At 37.8% G+C, this 17,100-nt stretch overlaps 2 protein-coding genes across 4 annotated transcripts in view; both read left to right on the forward strand.

The window, feature by feature from the left end:
* The window catches only part of LOC126866577 (lachesin-like), a 94,475-nt gene extending 83,438 nt beyond the window's left edge, over positions 1 to 11,037 (forward strand). For 2 of the 3 annotated variants that reach the window (XM_050620357.1, XM_050620354.1), the window contains 5 exons: positions 2,298 to 2,447; positions 5,819 to 5,969; positions 6,055 to 6,203; positions 10,201 to 10,260; positions 10,337 to 11,037. In XM_050620357.1, coding sequence (XP_050476314.1) covers positions 2,298 to 2,447; positions 5,819 to 5,969; positions 6,055 to 6,203; positions 10,201 to 10,260; positions 10,337 to 10,464 — 638 coding nt within the window. In that variant the 3' untranslated portion in view covers positions 10,465 to 11,037. The remainder of the gene's footprint in view (positions 1 to 2,297; positions 2,448 to 5,818; positions 5,970 to 6,054; positions 6,204 to 10,200; positions 10,261 to 10,336) is intronic. The other variant, XM_050620356.1, reaches the window with a different exon arrangement.
* Positions 1 to 17,100, forward strand: part of LOC126866789 (uncharacterized) — a 162,580-nt gene that overhangs the window by 143,916 nt on the left and 1,564 nt on the right. Inside the window, exon 2 of the mRNA XM_050620744.1 lies at positions 13,157 to 16,043. Coding sequence (XP_050476701.1) covers positions 13,670 to 16,043 — 2,374 coding nt within the window. The 5' untranslated portion in view covers positions 13,157 to 13,669. The remainder of the gene's footprint in view (positions 1 to 13,156; positions 16,044 to 17,100) is intronic.

Genomic DNA, 17,100 nt, shown 5'->3' on the forward strand with positions numbered 1-17,100 from the left:
AGATTGAGCATAAGAACATGGTAAAGTGGGTATAAAGAGGCAGGTCGTTGAAACAAGTTTCACCTCTTGAACTCGAAGACAGAAACAGCGGATGCGCGTGTAAAGAAACAGAGGATGAGAATCCTCTTCATGGTATCTTGTATGACACACACATCCAGGGTAAGAGTTAGAGTCCGTGTACTTACATACGCTGTAGGGACACGTAAAACGAACCACGGAGCTTACGCTTGTACGGCCTAGAAGAGTATATATACCGTGCGTGTACGTATAACATCGTTTGTACACACATAGAGTAGAAGGCACGTGGTAGTTTCTGCCGCAGGGCCTCGAGTTGGCAAAACTTTGGCCGAGGTAGTTGCACTACCTCCTTCCACTTACCCTTAGGCTGAAACGTTCAAGACTCGCAGTATTTGTCCTTTTTACTTTGCATATTTTTCTTCATCCACAGGCAGTTAACGATTGTCGTTGTGAAGACCGCTATTAACGTTCGTCCCAACGCACGAATGAACGTACTTACGAGTTAATGGGGCAAACAGAAATTTACTACGAAACTGAATCATTCTTTAATGACATTTACCGCGAGAATGATATTAATACTTGGATGGTCCTTTATTAAAGAAAATTCATCCACAACAGATTTGCCGTTATTAATATGCATCGATAAATAATCAACCATGTATATTAAATTGCAAATAGAATTTAACTAATCATATGCAATGAAATAAAAAGAATACACAAGTAAGTATTTTGAACAAATAAGAATTATTAAAGTTGTTAAATGGGACAAAACGTGCAATTTACATAGCATATTTAGATTGTATCGATGCTTTTTTTCAAAATACACAAAAACATTGCTCGCGTGCAACCTGCGTCGCTTTCCTACCTGACGATGACGCTTTTCTTACGAGCTTTACAAACTCGTTAGCGTTCGCTCACTTAAGAAACTCGTTAGCAACCTAAGTAGTGAATTAAGCATATATCTTCTCGTCTCTTCTTTCGCTTGCGTTGTGCGTCAGGCTTCCGGCTATCTCGGGCTATCTTCCTCTCTTTCTCTTCCTTTCCACCTCACTCTCACTCTCTCTTGTTTCCTTTCCCTTACGCGCGGCGTACTTCCGTTCACCCACTCCACTTTGACGGTAGTTTCTTCGTTCAATTGCATTAGTCTGTGGTTTCGACCTAGTTAAAAGTTTTACCTGGATTCGTTTAAATCCGAAAAGTTGCAACTTCTTGTCTTGAGAAATAATGTTCTTTCCATTTCGCGGCTTTCCGTCGGCAATCTTTCATTCTTGACTGTCCTTTCGGCTTGCAGCACCAGAGCTTCTCATCGCGTTTTCGTTGCGTTATCTTTCGGTATTTCTCACTCGTCTCATCTTTGCCACGTAACGCCATCAGAAATAAAATGGTCAGCTTTGACAATCATAGTCGTCGAAATTCGACGTTCTTTACGTTCTTAAGTTATCTTTACTGCAATTAACATTATTTCAAAGTTAATCATAGGTATTGCGAGTGTATACATATTTAATTTCTTTTATCGCGTAACTGTCTTGTAAACTTGAGCGAATCATCCGGACACGTGGCTGAAGTATAGGTAACAATTACTGGATGGTATCGCGTATTTAAGTTTGCTTTCCGTCAAAAACACTCGACAGGCTTTCCAAAATTAGTCTGTACGTATTAGCGGAATTACAAATAATTCAATTTCGTACGCATTCTATTTATCGTGAACGTTAAAATATTTTGAAAGCACGTAAAAGCAGCAGCTCGTTATCGTGCAGAACGAGTTTCTGCTTAAGGGGATGTCGATAGCGAAATTGAAAACGCGACACAAATATTTAACCGTGTTCCGTTGACTGTAATAACAATAACCGTAACCGTAATGTTCTTGTCGCGATGATTCGAGATAAAACGCGTCTCTAAAACTAAAGGGAAAATACGGAAGAGAACGAAGTGCAGTGACGAGTGAATTCTTCGTCCTTTGCTAACGATCTTCGCATGCCCGCTGCTTCCCACAAATATGTATTATCGTGTCTCTGCCTTTCGCGGAATCGAGAGCGTAAAAACGAAGAAAAAAGAAGTCGACAACTGAAGTTCTTGAATGAAAAGCGATCCGCGAGGAAGATAGAAAAACGACGGATACGAGAGAATGCGAGGCGTTGCTTGAAGCGAGTAAGTGGATGTCGTGTGTGTGTGTGTGTGTGTGTGTGTGTGTATGTGTGTGTGTATGTATGTGTGTTTGCATGGGAGGGGGTCAATTTTCGAGAAAATATGCAGACAGAAAACGTTTTCTCGGTGCGCAGGTGGTAGCACTTTCGAGAAGCACGAGACCTACAACGGTTCGCTGCTGCAATTCCATCGTGTCGAGAGGCGACAAATGGGGGCGTATCTGTGCATCGCTAGCAACGACGTGCCGCCCGCCGTTAGCAAGCGAGTGACACTCGCCGTGAATTGTAAGTCTTGTTTTTCTTCTAATCCTTGATTGTAGCCGGCGGAAAAGCTTCCACCAACGACAAAAGGCGACTGTACCGCTACGAACGTAATGACGCCCTCCGCATCCACGGAATCACTCGAATAATTGCCATAACGACTTGCCGTGCCTTCCTTTTGAAGTTTTTGCCGCGCTTGATAGACCCCTGAACAGCTGTAAAATCGTGCATCGCTATGAAGCAAAGGCGAACGAAACGAGATGCGCTAATGATTCACGGTTTATCTACGGGCTTCTATCTTTGATACGATAGTCGATAACGTTCCAAGTGATTCTATGATGTCGTTGCTTACAAAAAAGTAAGTCAATTCTGTTCTCTGTTGCACGGAGTAGCAGCGAAAGAGATTCGAGATTGCTTATCAGTGAGCACAATCGGAGCGAGCTAAACCGAAGGATAAAGGAAGACGTAGCAGGTCGTCTGCGGATTTATCACCTTGCGCAATAACGTTCCACTCGCTTGTAGAGTTCGCAATTTAATTTCATTATGTCGTGAAATCGTACAACGGCTAAACATTTTAATACTCGTTTCGCATTGTTTTTAAAGCGGAAAGTAATTTTAACCCGATTCCTTGAAAAAGTTTTCTCGTAATACTTAAGCAGATTTGCATTCCCGTAAATCGTAAAGCGCAGATCATAACGTTGATGCAATATGAGTTTCGCTGATGCTCGTCTTTACAAAGATAATTGAAAGAGATAATTACAATGGAAAAATTTACGTTCTCGCAATCTTTTGTCATAGTATTGGTAGCTTTTCTGCCTTCGTTTCAATGTGGAATGTGTAATGTATTAGATTTTCGCAAAAGTTCCCTTCCTTTTATTAACGAACAACGAATGCACAATATTGTACATTGTGTCATCGATTTGTGTAAGATCTATTCTGGTCTATTACCTTCTTTCACCTCTCCACAAGTCACATAGCGCCATTTTTCTGAAACTTTTGGCGCTTGCTGGCAAAATGTTATTCCAAGTACGTTTTTGCGTCATTTAGGGAGCTGGATTTTTCACCGCGAACAAATTTTTGTAAACAAAGGAATAAATAACAGTCACAGTAACAGGCTGAGTCACGCTAAAAGATCTCAATGAAATATTCGCAATTTGTTTCTAACGACAAGAATAGATGAACAGACGAGGCGTCATTTTCTATCGTTTTTAGCCGTTAGAAACAAATTGTAAACGTTCGATCTGGATGCTCTACCTCGTCCTCCGTGTTCTCCGGATATTGCTCCGCGCGATTATCTTTTATTTCTGTCGTTAAAAAATTGTATTCGCAGTGAGAGGATCGATAGATGATATAAAAATTGAAAAAAAGAAATGATATAAAAGACAACATTTTGCTAGCAAACGCCAGAAATTCTGGAAAAATGGCATTATGAGGTTTCCGGAGAGACGTAGGAAAATAATAGACCAGAATGGATTGTACAAAATTCAATAACACGACGTAAAATAAAATATTACGCATCCATTATTTATTTATAAAGCGGAAGATATGTTTGGAACAACCTAATGTATTCGGAATTTCATAATTTTAACGTCGTATGTTATGTGTCCATTTGCATGCGTCATTGAATTCTTTATTGATTTTAAATTCGAAATCTGATGCAAATGTGGCTTCCCTCGAATACAAAATGATTTGAATCAATATCCCGCAATTAGGTTAAATTGACATCAGTATCAGTGCTGAGTGTCTAAATTATTTGATAAGAAAAGATACCAGCCGAGAATTAATTCTCCTCAATTTTCATAACGTAACGTAGATTGCATAATTTCACATGTTTCACTCAAGTTAATAACAAAGTACTGTATTTTAACGTTGCTACTTTTTTAATACTAGTGTCAAACGTAATAATACAGCAACAAATATTATTTTTGGAGTGGATATTATAGCGGGAAAGCTCATATGAAATTATCATAAGCAAGATGTAATTACATACTCTTGTAAATCTATACATATAGATATATTTCTAAAGTCGTAAATTTCCCTTAATGATCCTTAATGTATCCATAATGATCCAAAACAACTAATAACAAGTTGTATCATATAATTTACTTTCTCGTAGCGAATACACGGTATTATTTTCTTTAAAATATCGTTATCTCTGCATGGGAAGAATACGCTAAAACACTTTCACTAGAAACTGATAAAGAAGTAGAAAAATAAATGTTAATATGTTTATCAATTCGGTATCTTCAAATATGATTCAACTTGTTATAGATACCACTCGTATCTGATTTTTTGCGCGTACTATTGTCCGAAATAAAATACACGGGTTCACGGAGATATTCGAACAATTTTAGATACCATTTATGAATATATTGTGCGTAGCGTATGAAACATTTTGAAACATTAGCACCGTTATGAGACTCGACTATCGCGTAGTTATATTGGTAAAGTTTGAAATGAATTTGAAAATATATACAGAAATTACGAAGTATTTAATGTAATTATGCATATGTTTTACAGAGATCGCAAAAGTATTTAAACAGTCTATTATCGTGCATTATACGCGTATTAATAAACTTCGATATTCAGTGGAACCATATTTAACACCATATGGTCAAGATCGCTATTTACGTTGTGTACTAATTTTGTACTAAATATGTGTTTACAATGAATATCTTCTAACTTCTATATACATTTTCAAATTGGTTTCAAATTCGACCAATACAATTATGACTATCGTGTCTCGTTGCAGCACTAATGAAATTTCCAAATGTTTTGCATAATACGTACAATATCGAGATAAAAGTTCTGTACAGTAAACATTTGAATACTTTCATGAGCCAGCGTATTTCCAAGTACGCGATTGAATAATAAATTACCTCTCTGCGTGAATCTAAAACTAAAGTTAAAAGAATCTTTTTATATAACGTCATGCATACTTAATAATACTTACTGAAATGTCACAAATGTAGCATTTATACGTGTACATGATCGCTACATAAATAAATGTTGCGTAAATCTAAAAGCAAATTTAGAAGAATGTTTTTACATAATATTATGTATATATGGCAGGATAATACTCATTGAAACGTCGTAAATGGCGGTTCTTACACGTACATGATCACTGAATATAAATTTATTTTCAACGAACGACGTCTATAAACGCAAATACTCTACACGCAGCCATTCGAGAAACGAAACGTTAGCAAACAGTGGAACAGTAGTTGTCGCATTAAATTGGATAACTCTAAGGAAAAATCGTGCGCACAACTATCAGAAAGGAAAAGGACGAATTATAGTTACCTATGTCGCCCGTAAAAGGACGTTAATTAAAATCTTAGCGAGCCGTATAATGCGATGAATATCGGCTAATTAATTTGAAACCGCTTTCACAGTTGCACCTGTCGTCAAAGCTCCTAATCAGCTTCTGGGAGCACCTTTGAGCACGGATGTGCAGCTCGAGTGCTATGTCGAGGCATTTCCAAATACAATTAATTACTGGGTAAAGAACCGGCGAGGCTCAGACGACGAAATGCTGCTCGAAGGGTGAGATTATGTGTTCTTTTAATCTCGTGTGTTCTTGCTTCGTTTCCTAAAGGCTGGTAAAACTTATTGTCATCGAATTACACAGGCTCAAGTACAATGTACGAGAAGAACGATCCGGATACAAAGTTCTGATGTGGTTGTTGATCAAAGGATTTACCGAACAAGATGTGGGCAGTTACAAATGCGTATCGACGAATAGTCTTGGCAAGGCCGATGGAACCTTAAGGTTGTACGGTAAGTTTTTTTACTCTTTGGAAAAAATATAAGTCGAGTGGAAGTAATAAGAAACATTTTCTTCTGTATCTTACTGTTGACTTACGTTACGTCGTTACGTCACGTAAATCACTCACTGTGTTTCCTGTTCTGTATAATATCTGCCTTTTTAACGAAGCAATTTCTCAAGTAATTGCTATAAGTGGACATGCGTACAATTGTAATAATTTTTTAAAAACGAGTTTTTTTTAAATAAGTTAAAAGAATTAGTTTACTAGATGATGTGCAAAAAAATTCATCGATATCGATGTCGGAATGTTTCGTTTAACTGCCAATACTACGGACAAGGTAGGGAGGTTATTGAATGGAAATCTAAACACTTTTTGATTGCAAACCTCATCAAATAATAGAACGGAATTTCGGTCTACGGTTTTCACGTGCGCAATTCTGATTTTTAAAGCGTTGCATAAACGACAAATATCAATTTTACCAAAACATCAAATCGTTTTAATTGGGCTTGCAAGATGGAAACTGAAAGCGGTATTTTATTATATATACATACATATACAGTGTGTTTGGTTTATCTCGAACCGTACAAACATTTCGAAAAACACGAACGATACGTTTCAGACAAAAATTGTATAACACGATGGTGGACATACTATACTCTTGCGTATTTGATATTGCGGTATAACGTATAAACAAATCATGTATACGTAAAAAAACATTACAAAGGAGTTTGAAAGAAACGTTAAAAAATGACGTTTATAAAAAGATACTTTTCCGGTCTGATTCGTCTCTTCGTACATTTAAATTACGTAAGAAATATTTTTCTTATCATCGTGGACAGAGAAAATATTCCGTTTCACGTATAGACCTTCACGAGTTAAAGGGAAGAATGGAAACTAATATTATTCACAGTATATCGATTATATATGTTAACTCAAGTTGCGAATATTACATTTCTTCTATAATTTTCTTACTTTGATGTTCTTTCGCTTTAATACATCATTACCTGGACTGTATACTTCGTTTACTGTCTTGTACTTTATTTACAATTTTATATTTTTAGTTACAATTTCAATCATTACAACCATTGTAATTTTATTCTGTAACGCTGAAAATAACACTGAAATAATAAGGAATGAAGAGGTTCTACAACTCCCAAAGTGTATGACACAAAAATATATTGGGACAATAATCATTATCAATAATAGGAGATTTTTTCCTACCGGTAACCATTTTTCTGATTTCAATCATCCTCAACTTGTATTTACATTACTGAGAATCAACACCTAAACGTATGGCACCAAAGCCAGACCCACGATTCGTACCTTATTAAAATTATTCCTTAGTTAGTTACCAGAAAGGTAGTTCCATCACAAAACATGTAAAAAATTACAGGAAGCTAATATAGGAAGAAGTGTAGAAAATGGTGGTCTTATAAAAATGCTATGGGTTAGAACATTTGAACTTTTTTATTGCAAGTTAAGATTATGTAACATAGATGATTATTTAGAAATATTAAAATAAGCTTCGTGTACATTAAGATAAATTTCAGGTATGTAATAGAAGACTTATTTTAACACATGTATGTTTTACAATATAAATATAATTAACAGAAATAAATTTCGTTACATTGAGTCTGTAGCAAGGAATAGCCTTTGCGTGTTACAATTAATTAAATGAAAGAATCTCTTCATTTAAGTTTATTTATAAAAATTACAAGTATATTAATCTCAAACATTCTTCTAAAGTCTCCTGCGAAATATCAAACAATGAAGTCTAATTTTGATGCATTTTATTTATCAATGACACAAAATGAATTATAAAACTTATATCATTTTAATAAGCAAAAAACTTATGCAAATGTTAAAGCATAGAATAAAACAAAAGTTATTACAGTTCCATTCTTTATTTGATATTTGTACATATATAACTATTGCCTAAAATACAAGTTAAATTTCAGAAACATAAATTTATGTTAATTTTGTGAAGATAAGTTACCTGTCGAGACGTTCACTTAGATTCGGAGTTGAAAAAGCTCGTTTAACTTGCGTCGCAGGAAGAACGTAACTGTAACATGGAAGCTAATTTTGCTAGATATGAAATGACATGTTTCTTGTATTTCGTCATTGTCTCTATATCAATGTTCATACGCCTTTCTTTCTCATTTTCGATTTTCTTATACACCTTACCAAGCGTTTCAGAGCTGAAATCTTGCGACTCCTCGTCGGAAGACGAGTTCGCTTCCATCTCTCTTACAGACTCATGCGATAAAAAGGAAGAACTGTCACCTGTACGCGACACTTTGTCAGTTTTTCCGTTGCGACTGAACGTAGAAGTGGCTTAACTTTCTAGCTCATTAATTCTTATATCGACTGAAATATTTGTCAGATTAATGCGCAAGTTATATTATTTTACAAAATTACATTATTACGTTATCTTTTACCTGTTTTTATGTGCCTTTTCCCGTTTAGTTTTTGTTCTGAGACCAGCCATCTAATAATTAGTATTATAAGTATTTTTCTATTGTTTAAATAATGAAATACCAACGAAGCTGTATCTCAAGTTATCAATTTGAATTGTACGAGGTGTTGTAAAAAAAGAAAAATCCAGACTGAGTTCATAAAAGTTTGATTAAGTGAGCCAATCTAAATTTTGCTTTCAGAAATCATTGGGGCTATGGTAAAGTCAATCTGATCGCTATATTGTTGCAGGAAGGGATTATTTTCAAGGGAGTGGAAGCAAAATTTAGATTGGTTGATTTAATAAAACTTTTATAAACTCAGCTCCAGTCCTTTTTCATAGCATGTGCTTTAAAAGCTAACCATTATTTATAAAAGTCGCCTAAAAATAACTGATTTTTCTGTGAGTTTAGCGTGGTTCCATTTAATGGGTTCAGTCCATGAACTATATGTATGCATCTGGGATCGTAGTCCATTCCTCTTTCGTTAACGCCAAAGGCCTCTTTAAATTTCCATTACAAATCTCCGCGTTCTAAATCTACAAGTATCTTCTAAATCTCTGCATTCTAAAAGCCGCTGCAACATTTCGAACGTGAAATTGCAGTGAGTTGGGACACCGGCCTGTGGTTTCTTTAGATTCAAATGTAGTATTTGAAGAAGCAATATGTTATCAGTAGAGTAGAATGCTAAATATAATTACTATAAATATAATTATCTCAGGGTCCCTAATGTTTTTTTTTCACACTTACGTACACAATTTACGATCTCAATTTTATTTTGCTGAAAAAAAACTTGCACTGCAAGTTTTAACGTGTGTCTGTAATGTATAAGGTATATAGCGTATATTTGTAATGAAATCAACAGGGGCATTTCTGACTTCTCGTACCGAAGGTTTGATCGAAAATGTTTCTTTTCTTTCGCAAACATTTCCGCTGTCATTTTCTTCTTCAAAGTCGCTTTCTTCCTTACACATTTCCGCTGCCATTTTCTTCCTCAAAGCCGCTCCCTTTCTTAGACATTTCCAAGTGCATCGAAATTTTCTTAAAATAGTGTATCTTCTTAAAATAGTAATCGATCAACATGAAATTTTGATCAACGTTGTACGTGTACACTCGTTTTCTTCGATGTCGGAGTGTAGGAATGGACGTACAAATATACTCCTTTTTTAAGAACTGGAAAATACTAATCTACTAAACTTATGACCTAGTAATAAATAAATAATGAGATATTACTAAAATGAAATAGAATAACGCGATAAACTGAAGAAATGTAAATAATCGCTGCTGTATTAGCAATCGTAATGGATTCGACATTTTTCCAAGCAATTCTAATCTCCGTTTCACAGATACATTCGATTGCAATTAGCATAACAATATCGACGTATTCGATACGCTTGTTTAGAAAATACATAGTCCGTCTTTCATGATAGTCCATCTCTACTTAAATTACCCTATACACGTCACTTTGAATCTACATATATATACATAGAATACATATATCGTACACGTATATTCTTATACTTCACTCACATATATATCATCTGTTTTTAGAAATAAAAATCGGTTTCGATAGATCGTCGCGCGGCAAAGATCATGTATCTATAATCGGTGGTAAGCTAATCCTTTTCCTCTCACAATGATCTTAGAAAACGAGGAGAATGGAATAACGTTGATTATGTTTATTTAGGTCTAGCGGAAGCAGCGCAAAGTTCAGGCGCTAATAGCGGCGGCAGACGATTGTTTGGATGTTGGAAGAAGTTATCACACTTCTTGTCGATATGTCTGTTTGTACCAGTGCTACTGTGGCCGCGGTGAAGAAGGCATCTGCTGTTGGTCACCGCGAAGCTGAGTGCCGGATAACTTTGTGCCAAAGGACAAGAAAAGAGGAAGAATGTTTGTGCGTGTGTGCGCGCGTATGTTTGAACCTATACAAAATCAAAGAGAGTATTTGATTCGAGAAAAAAGAAAAAAAGAAAGAAAAAAAGCAGAAAATTCGAATTATTTGAATGTCCGTGTGAATGATAAGAAACAGCGAACCAAAGAAAAAAGAAATAAAACGGAGGCTCGCGTTCTCCACATCTTCCTATTTCCCTTTCCTACTTTCAAATGTCGAAAACATTTTTAGATCAATGGATGTTGTCAATGTATGCGCCCATTTAGATTTGCAATTAATTTTGCTGAACGTCGGTTATGAATCGGCGAATCAATGGAACGACGCACCGCCAAAAATACAAGACTTGGAAACGCTGAAGCAGCTTGGCCCTTCCTAATAATGCTTAACGAAACGTTGATAATAATACTTCACAATCATCTTATCATTGGTATCAGCGTTGCGGATATTTAGACGTCAGGAAATTCGATGTTTCGAAATAAAAGTATGCGATCGAACGTTGTATATATATTGTCTACAACTACACACACCCGTGTTCCATTTCCTGCCCTTCTTTATTCGAAATAATTTCAGTATAACTTCAAATACTTCTACCCTACATAGCGCGATGAAAGTATAACGCAGCTTGTGTATTGTATCTTTTACCGCTTCCAAATCGTGAAAAAATAATTTCTGTAGCTGTTCTAAAACTTTCAGTTCCAAATCTATTTAACGATCTCTAACGAGAAATAGTTGTATGCAGGTACTAACTGACTTTTCAAGTAATTTCAACGTTTCAATAATCATCTTAAATACCTTCGAAATGCGACAAAGCGTGTATATTTTTTATATTCGATCTCAATTTTCGCAGATATGTACAATGTACATACTTACGTAAGTAGTACTTATCGACGCAGCAGCACTTGCTACGGCTTTTAATAGGTCAGACTGGTCTACGTTATCAACCGAAACTCAATACTCGCTATAATATCACCGACGAAGTACAGATACCATAGATCAGATACCAGGTACAGGTACAGCTACCAAGAGGAGATTCTGTACCTCGCCGCTGATAATATGTACATGTCGAATGTACCTTATATTAAAGAAAATAAATCCAATAAAAACTTACACTTCTTGTTACTTATGACGTACGTTAGAACGAATTGGTTAGCAGTTAGTATTTTGAGCATAACCCACCGATTACCTTGTAAACTTTTCAAGTAACTCATAAGCGTCTCTCATTACATCAAGGTGACAATAGAATATCATAACTTTGTCCGTTTTTAAGATTTAAATAAAATTTATTAATACAGATAAATGTATTAAATAGAAAAGATTAATAAATGATTATTAGTGAATAATTAAACGTAATATCTCATTATCTCACTCAAATCTACAGAATACTTGTTAACATAAACGGAGTAATTTACACAAATTAATTATCGAGAAGAAAAATTATAGTTTTGTGATCAATTTTATATTCAGATTTTGCTTGATAGATGTGTAAAATGATACATCATACAAAATGATGTAAGATATCTGAAAACTATTTTTATACATTTTCAAACCATCAAATAAGTGTTTGACATTTTTAAAAATGTTTATTTCTTAGTTACAAATGTTTCATTAATTATAATAGATAGGCGATAGTTACTATCATCTTACAAACGTAAAATGAACAAGTGTAGTGGTTTTAGTTTCTAAACTGAAGGATATAAATTATTCATTGGTTGCTTATCTCAACTACATTACTGAATGAATTATATTACATTATCTCAATGAGATTACTCAATCTAAGTAGGGCATTTACCAAATTAAGAACTATTTGTACCGATACTCCTTTTTTCTTAATTGTATGAGTTTGTTATTTTCAGTTTTGTAAAATCAGATGTACTTTGATATATTTATTTTTAAAACAATAATATACATATGAAATAAGCAAATAATACAAATTTTCTTCTTTTTAAGGATATCTCTCTTCTTCGTCTCATGCGTTTGGTTTATCGTTTGTCATGAAACTCGTATTAATTAAAAAATAACACGTAGTTTCCGAGACAAATCAACTGACAGTAGTTACAAAATTACGCATTACATGTACTACACTATATCTATTTACATTATTATTAAAAGATTCATTGTAGGTATACTACAAGAAACGTCGTGAAATTTGTTATAGTAGAAAGGCGGTACAACAACGTTGTACGTAAGAAATTCTAAATGGAATTTAAAAATCGGTCATTTGACCGGTCGCTGTAGGTTTACTATTATATCGTTCAAATAATTGTATTCTGACAATTTACAAAACTATATTAACTAAGAAAGTACTGATTCTTAGTTCTATGCATACATCCGTAGAAATTGAAAAAATATACTGGATAAATACCTATATACTGGAGACAATTAGATTACATAATAGCATCAAATTCGGTCTAGATATGACCGATCATATGCTCAGAAAATACACTATAAAATTTAAATCTCGGAGATGACCTCTACGAGTAGTTTTCAATATCTTATACCTGTAGTATCGTGGACGAAAGGCCTAAGAAATATCGGGCGAACTATGAACAATGTCGCGAGAGCCGAGGCGCCGTCGGGCCCATCAATGTGTCATCGGTCTTTTCAAGTGCATAGTTTCGTGGAAAAGACCTACGTGACCCTGGCCACGAGCGTCTGCAGAACACGTGTGCGGTGGGCCTAGGAAAAAGACAACAGAATGCGGCAACGACCAGAGAGTTAGTCGAAAAGCAGCGTGCGAGTCGAAAAGCAGCGTGCGAGTCGAAAAGCAGCGTGCGAGTCGAAAAGCGGAGAGTGCGAGTCGAGAAGCAGAGTGCGAGCTGAGCGGAGACAGAGGTTGCGAGTGGCGTTGCCGAGAGAGTGTGGATTGCGCTGTTTTCTGTGCGTTTGGCGTGAATAGTTCAGGTTGAACAACAATCGTCTTTTTCTGTCTGATTAACATCTCTATTGTCCACTCTTTGTAAACACATTATATCACGATATTACATATTTTTGGGGGCTCAGCCGGGATTGGACAAGACAGAAAACGAAACGGTTTAACAGAGCTATTCGAGCTAGTTGTGAATTTACCGGTACGCGGTGCGGTAAAAGACGATATCGTTGACGGTTTAAGTTTGTGTAGTGTGAAAAATGGCAAACGTCGGGGACGAGCGATTGTCGGGTGAAGAGGGTTCGACGCTGGAGGAGCTGAGGAGTAAGCTCGCGCGAATGAACCTCCCTATATCGGGTGCGAGGTCAGTGCTGATTGCAAGGCTGAATCGGGCGTGTAGGGCTGGACAATCGTATCGTAAGGGATCGACGGGCGGTGAAGAGCTAACCGGTCAACGAGATTTAGAAAATGTACAGAGAGCTGAGCGCGATTGTAACGAAGATGAAGATGTTGAGAAAATGAATACGAAGGAGTTGAAGGAGCGCCTCGCTAGTTTGGGTTTAAAAACGACGGGAAGAAAAGTAGAATTACGCGCACGGCTACAAGCGGCCATGGATGGTAACGACATATCGTCGGAAGAAGAAAGCGACGACGAAAGTGAGGATGAAGATGACAAGAAAAACGCAAGAGGATACAAGAGAGATACGCGAAGGGTGTATCAGGACCGTGACGAATGTTGTCGAAGGGCATGCGTTGGTTCGACACTGAATTTTAGAGACGTCGAAGATGCATTAGAGTCGTTTAGTGGCAACAGAGGTGAAAATGTCGAACGATGGTTCGAGTCGTTCGAGGAAGTCGCTGATACGTGCATGTGGTCGGATGGGCAGAAGGCAGTCTACGCCAGGAAGCTGCTGAAGGGATCAGCGAAAATATTCGCGAGCTTCGAGTGTCATGCCAGGACTTGGCATGAGTTGAAGAGGGGGCTAGTGAAAGAATTTTCGAGGAAAGTCAACAGTAGGCAAGTACATCAGAAACTTGAAGAAACAAAAAAGGAGAGTGATGAAGCATGTTTGGCCTACATGTGCCGCATGCTCGAAATAGCCAGCCATGTGGACATGGAGGAGGAAGCAAAGGTGGAATACATAGTGGATGGAATAATAGACGACGAGAACGATAAGGCTATATTGTACGGCGCTACGTCAATCAAAGAGTTGAGGAAGAGGTTAGTGATGTACGAAGAGCAGAAGAGTCGCAGAGCAAAGTCGATTGTGAAGCCGGCTAAAACTCAGAAGAACGGGAAGCCCAGTCAATCTGTAGATGCAATGAAGAAAAGAAGATGCTTCATTTGCGGTAGTGAGGATTATCCAAGTGTTAAGTGTCCGGAGAGGGGAGAAGGTGTTAGGTGTTTCGAGTGCAGCGGATTTGGACATATTGCAGCGAGGTGTACGGCACGACCGAAAGAGACTTGCGTAGTGTCAAGATCCGAAAAAGGGAAGTATGTGAAAGAAGTGGCGATAGATGACTGTAGGTTTGTGGCATTAGTGGATACGGGTAGTGATCTCACGTTCATCCGATCAGACGAGTATGCGAGGTTAGGGTCACCACCGCTAGGTAAATGCAAGTTTAAGTTCGACGGTTTTGGTTCCGCTGGCAATGAGACCTGGGGTGAATTCACTAAGGTAATGACGGTTGATGGGTGTAAACTGCCAATCACTTTGCACGTTGTTTCAAACAAAATATTGACGAAGCACGGCCTGTTGTTAGGCACTGATTTTCTGGATCAGGTAGAGTTACGGGTTAAACGGAGCGAAGTGACTTTCTTGCGGCTTGACGAACAGACTAACAAAGACGTGTCGGATGTGTTTAGAATTAACGTAGTAGAACAGACTGACGAAACAGACCTAACACACGTACAGGAACCGCATTATCGTGAAGCGATTCGAGATATCGTTAGGGGGTATAGGCCGGAGAAGAAGCGAGACGTCGGAATAACCGCAAAAGTAGTTTTGGAAAGCGACAAGCCGGCAGCGCGAAGACCGCGAAGACTGGCGCCGTCGGAAAGAAAGGAAGAAGATGATCTGATGGAAGTGTGGACAAACGAGGGTGTCATCAAATCGTCAGACTCGGAGTATGCGAGTCCGATAGGTGTAGTTAGAAAGAAAGATTTGTGTGTGCGTGTGGCTAGATGGGCCTTGTTACTAGGCGAGTTTAAGTATCAGGTGTGTCATCGGCCGGGGAAAAGTATGCAGCATGTAAATGCTCCGAGTAGGAACCCCCTGCCGAGCACTATTTATGTAACGGAGAGTGAAGACGGGCTGATTGCACGGTTGAGAAGGGCACAGAACAAGGACATTGAAGTCCGTAGGATTTTGGACGCCGCAACGTGCAGTCAGGCCGATGGGCAGGCAGTAAGAAACAATATTTTGTATAAGGAGCGTAAGGACGATGTGCTAATAGTAGTATTGAAGGCGATGCGGGCTGAGGTAGTCAGGCAAGCGCACGAGCGTGGGCATTTCGAGGTTACCAAAACAGAAGCTATGGTCAAGAAGGACTTCTGGTTCAGGGGGTTACGCGAAAAGGTCGAACACGTGGTATCCAACTGCCTTGACTGTAGCCTAACCGAACGAAACATAGGTAAGCTAGAAGGGAACCTGCAAAATTACAAGAAAAGAAGAAAGCGTGCGAAGCAGTACCGAAGGAAGGACCCGCACACATCTCGATTTTATGAAACCTTGGGTCCTAAACGCCGAAAGTGACGCATCTGATGACAGCGAGATAGAAGGCAACATCTGAGGGCAGATGTTATTGCAGGATGGCCGAATGTAGTATCGTGGACGAAAGGCCTAAGAAATATCGGGCGAACTATGAACAATGTCGCGAGAGCCGAGGCGCCGTCGGGCCCATCAATGTGTCATCGGTCTTTTCAAGTGCATAGTTTCGTGGAAAAGACCTACGTGACCCTGGCCACGAGCGTCTGCAGAATACGTGTGCGGTGGGCCTAGGAAAAAGACAACAGAATGCGGCAAGGACCAGAGAGTTAGTCGAAAAGCAGCGTGCGAGTCGAAGAGCAGCGTGCGAGTCGAAAAGCGGAGAGTGCGAGTCGAGAAGCAGAGTGCGAGCTGAGCGGAGACAGAGGTTGCGAGTGGCGTTGCCGAGAGAGTGTGGATTGCGCTGTTTTCTGTGCGTTTGGCGTGAATAGTTCAGGTTGAACAACAATCGTCTTTTTCTGTCTGATTAACATCTCTATTGTCCACTCTTTGTAAACACATTATATCACGATATTACATACCTAATAGGAATAAATACGTGAATTTTATATTAAGAAATTTCCCCCGATCGCTTAGGTGTTGCAATAAAACGATTGGTTCGCAATATGTTAATCTAAAAATTTGCGAAAATTGGTTCATTGGTTGCTACACATAGGCGTCCAAAATTTGACAATTCTCTTTGACGTTGTATGCACGAAATTGCTCATTGCGACAAAAACTGGCACATTTATCTATGAATTTACGACATGGCGATTTTTTAACGTCATTTTCTTAGCCATATATCCAGCAAAATATTTTATGGTATACAATTCCAAGAAGCAAACTGATGTTGATAGTTCATTAATTTCATGTTAGGTAGGTCATCAAGAATCATATCAGCGTTAATACTATCATCATCACTATGCTCTTCCATGAACTATAAC

This window comes from Bombus huntii, chromosome 6 (assembly GCF_024542735.1).
Source record: "Bombus huntii isolate Logan2020A chromosome 6, iyBomHunt1.1, whole genome shotgun sequence".
Lineage (NCBI taxonomy): Eukaryota > Metazoa > Arthropoda > Insecta > Hymenoptera > Apidae > Bombus > Bombus huntii.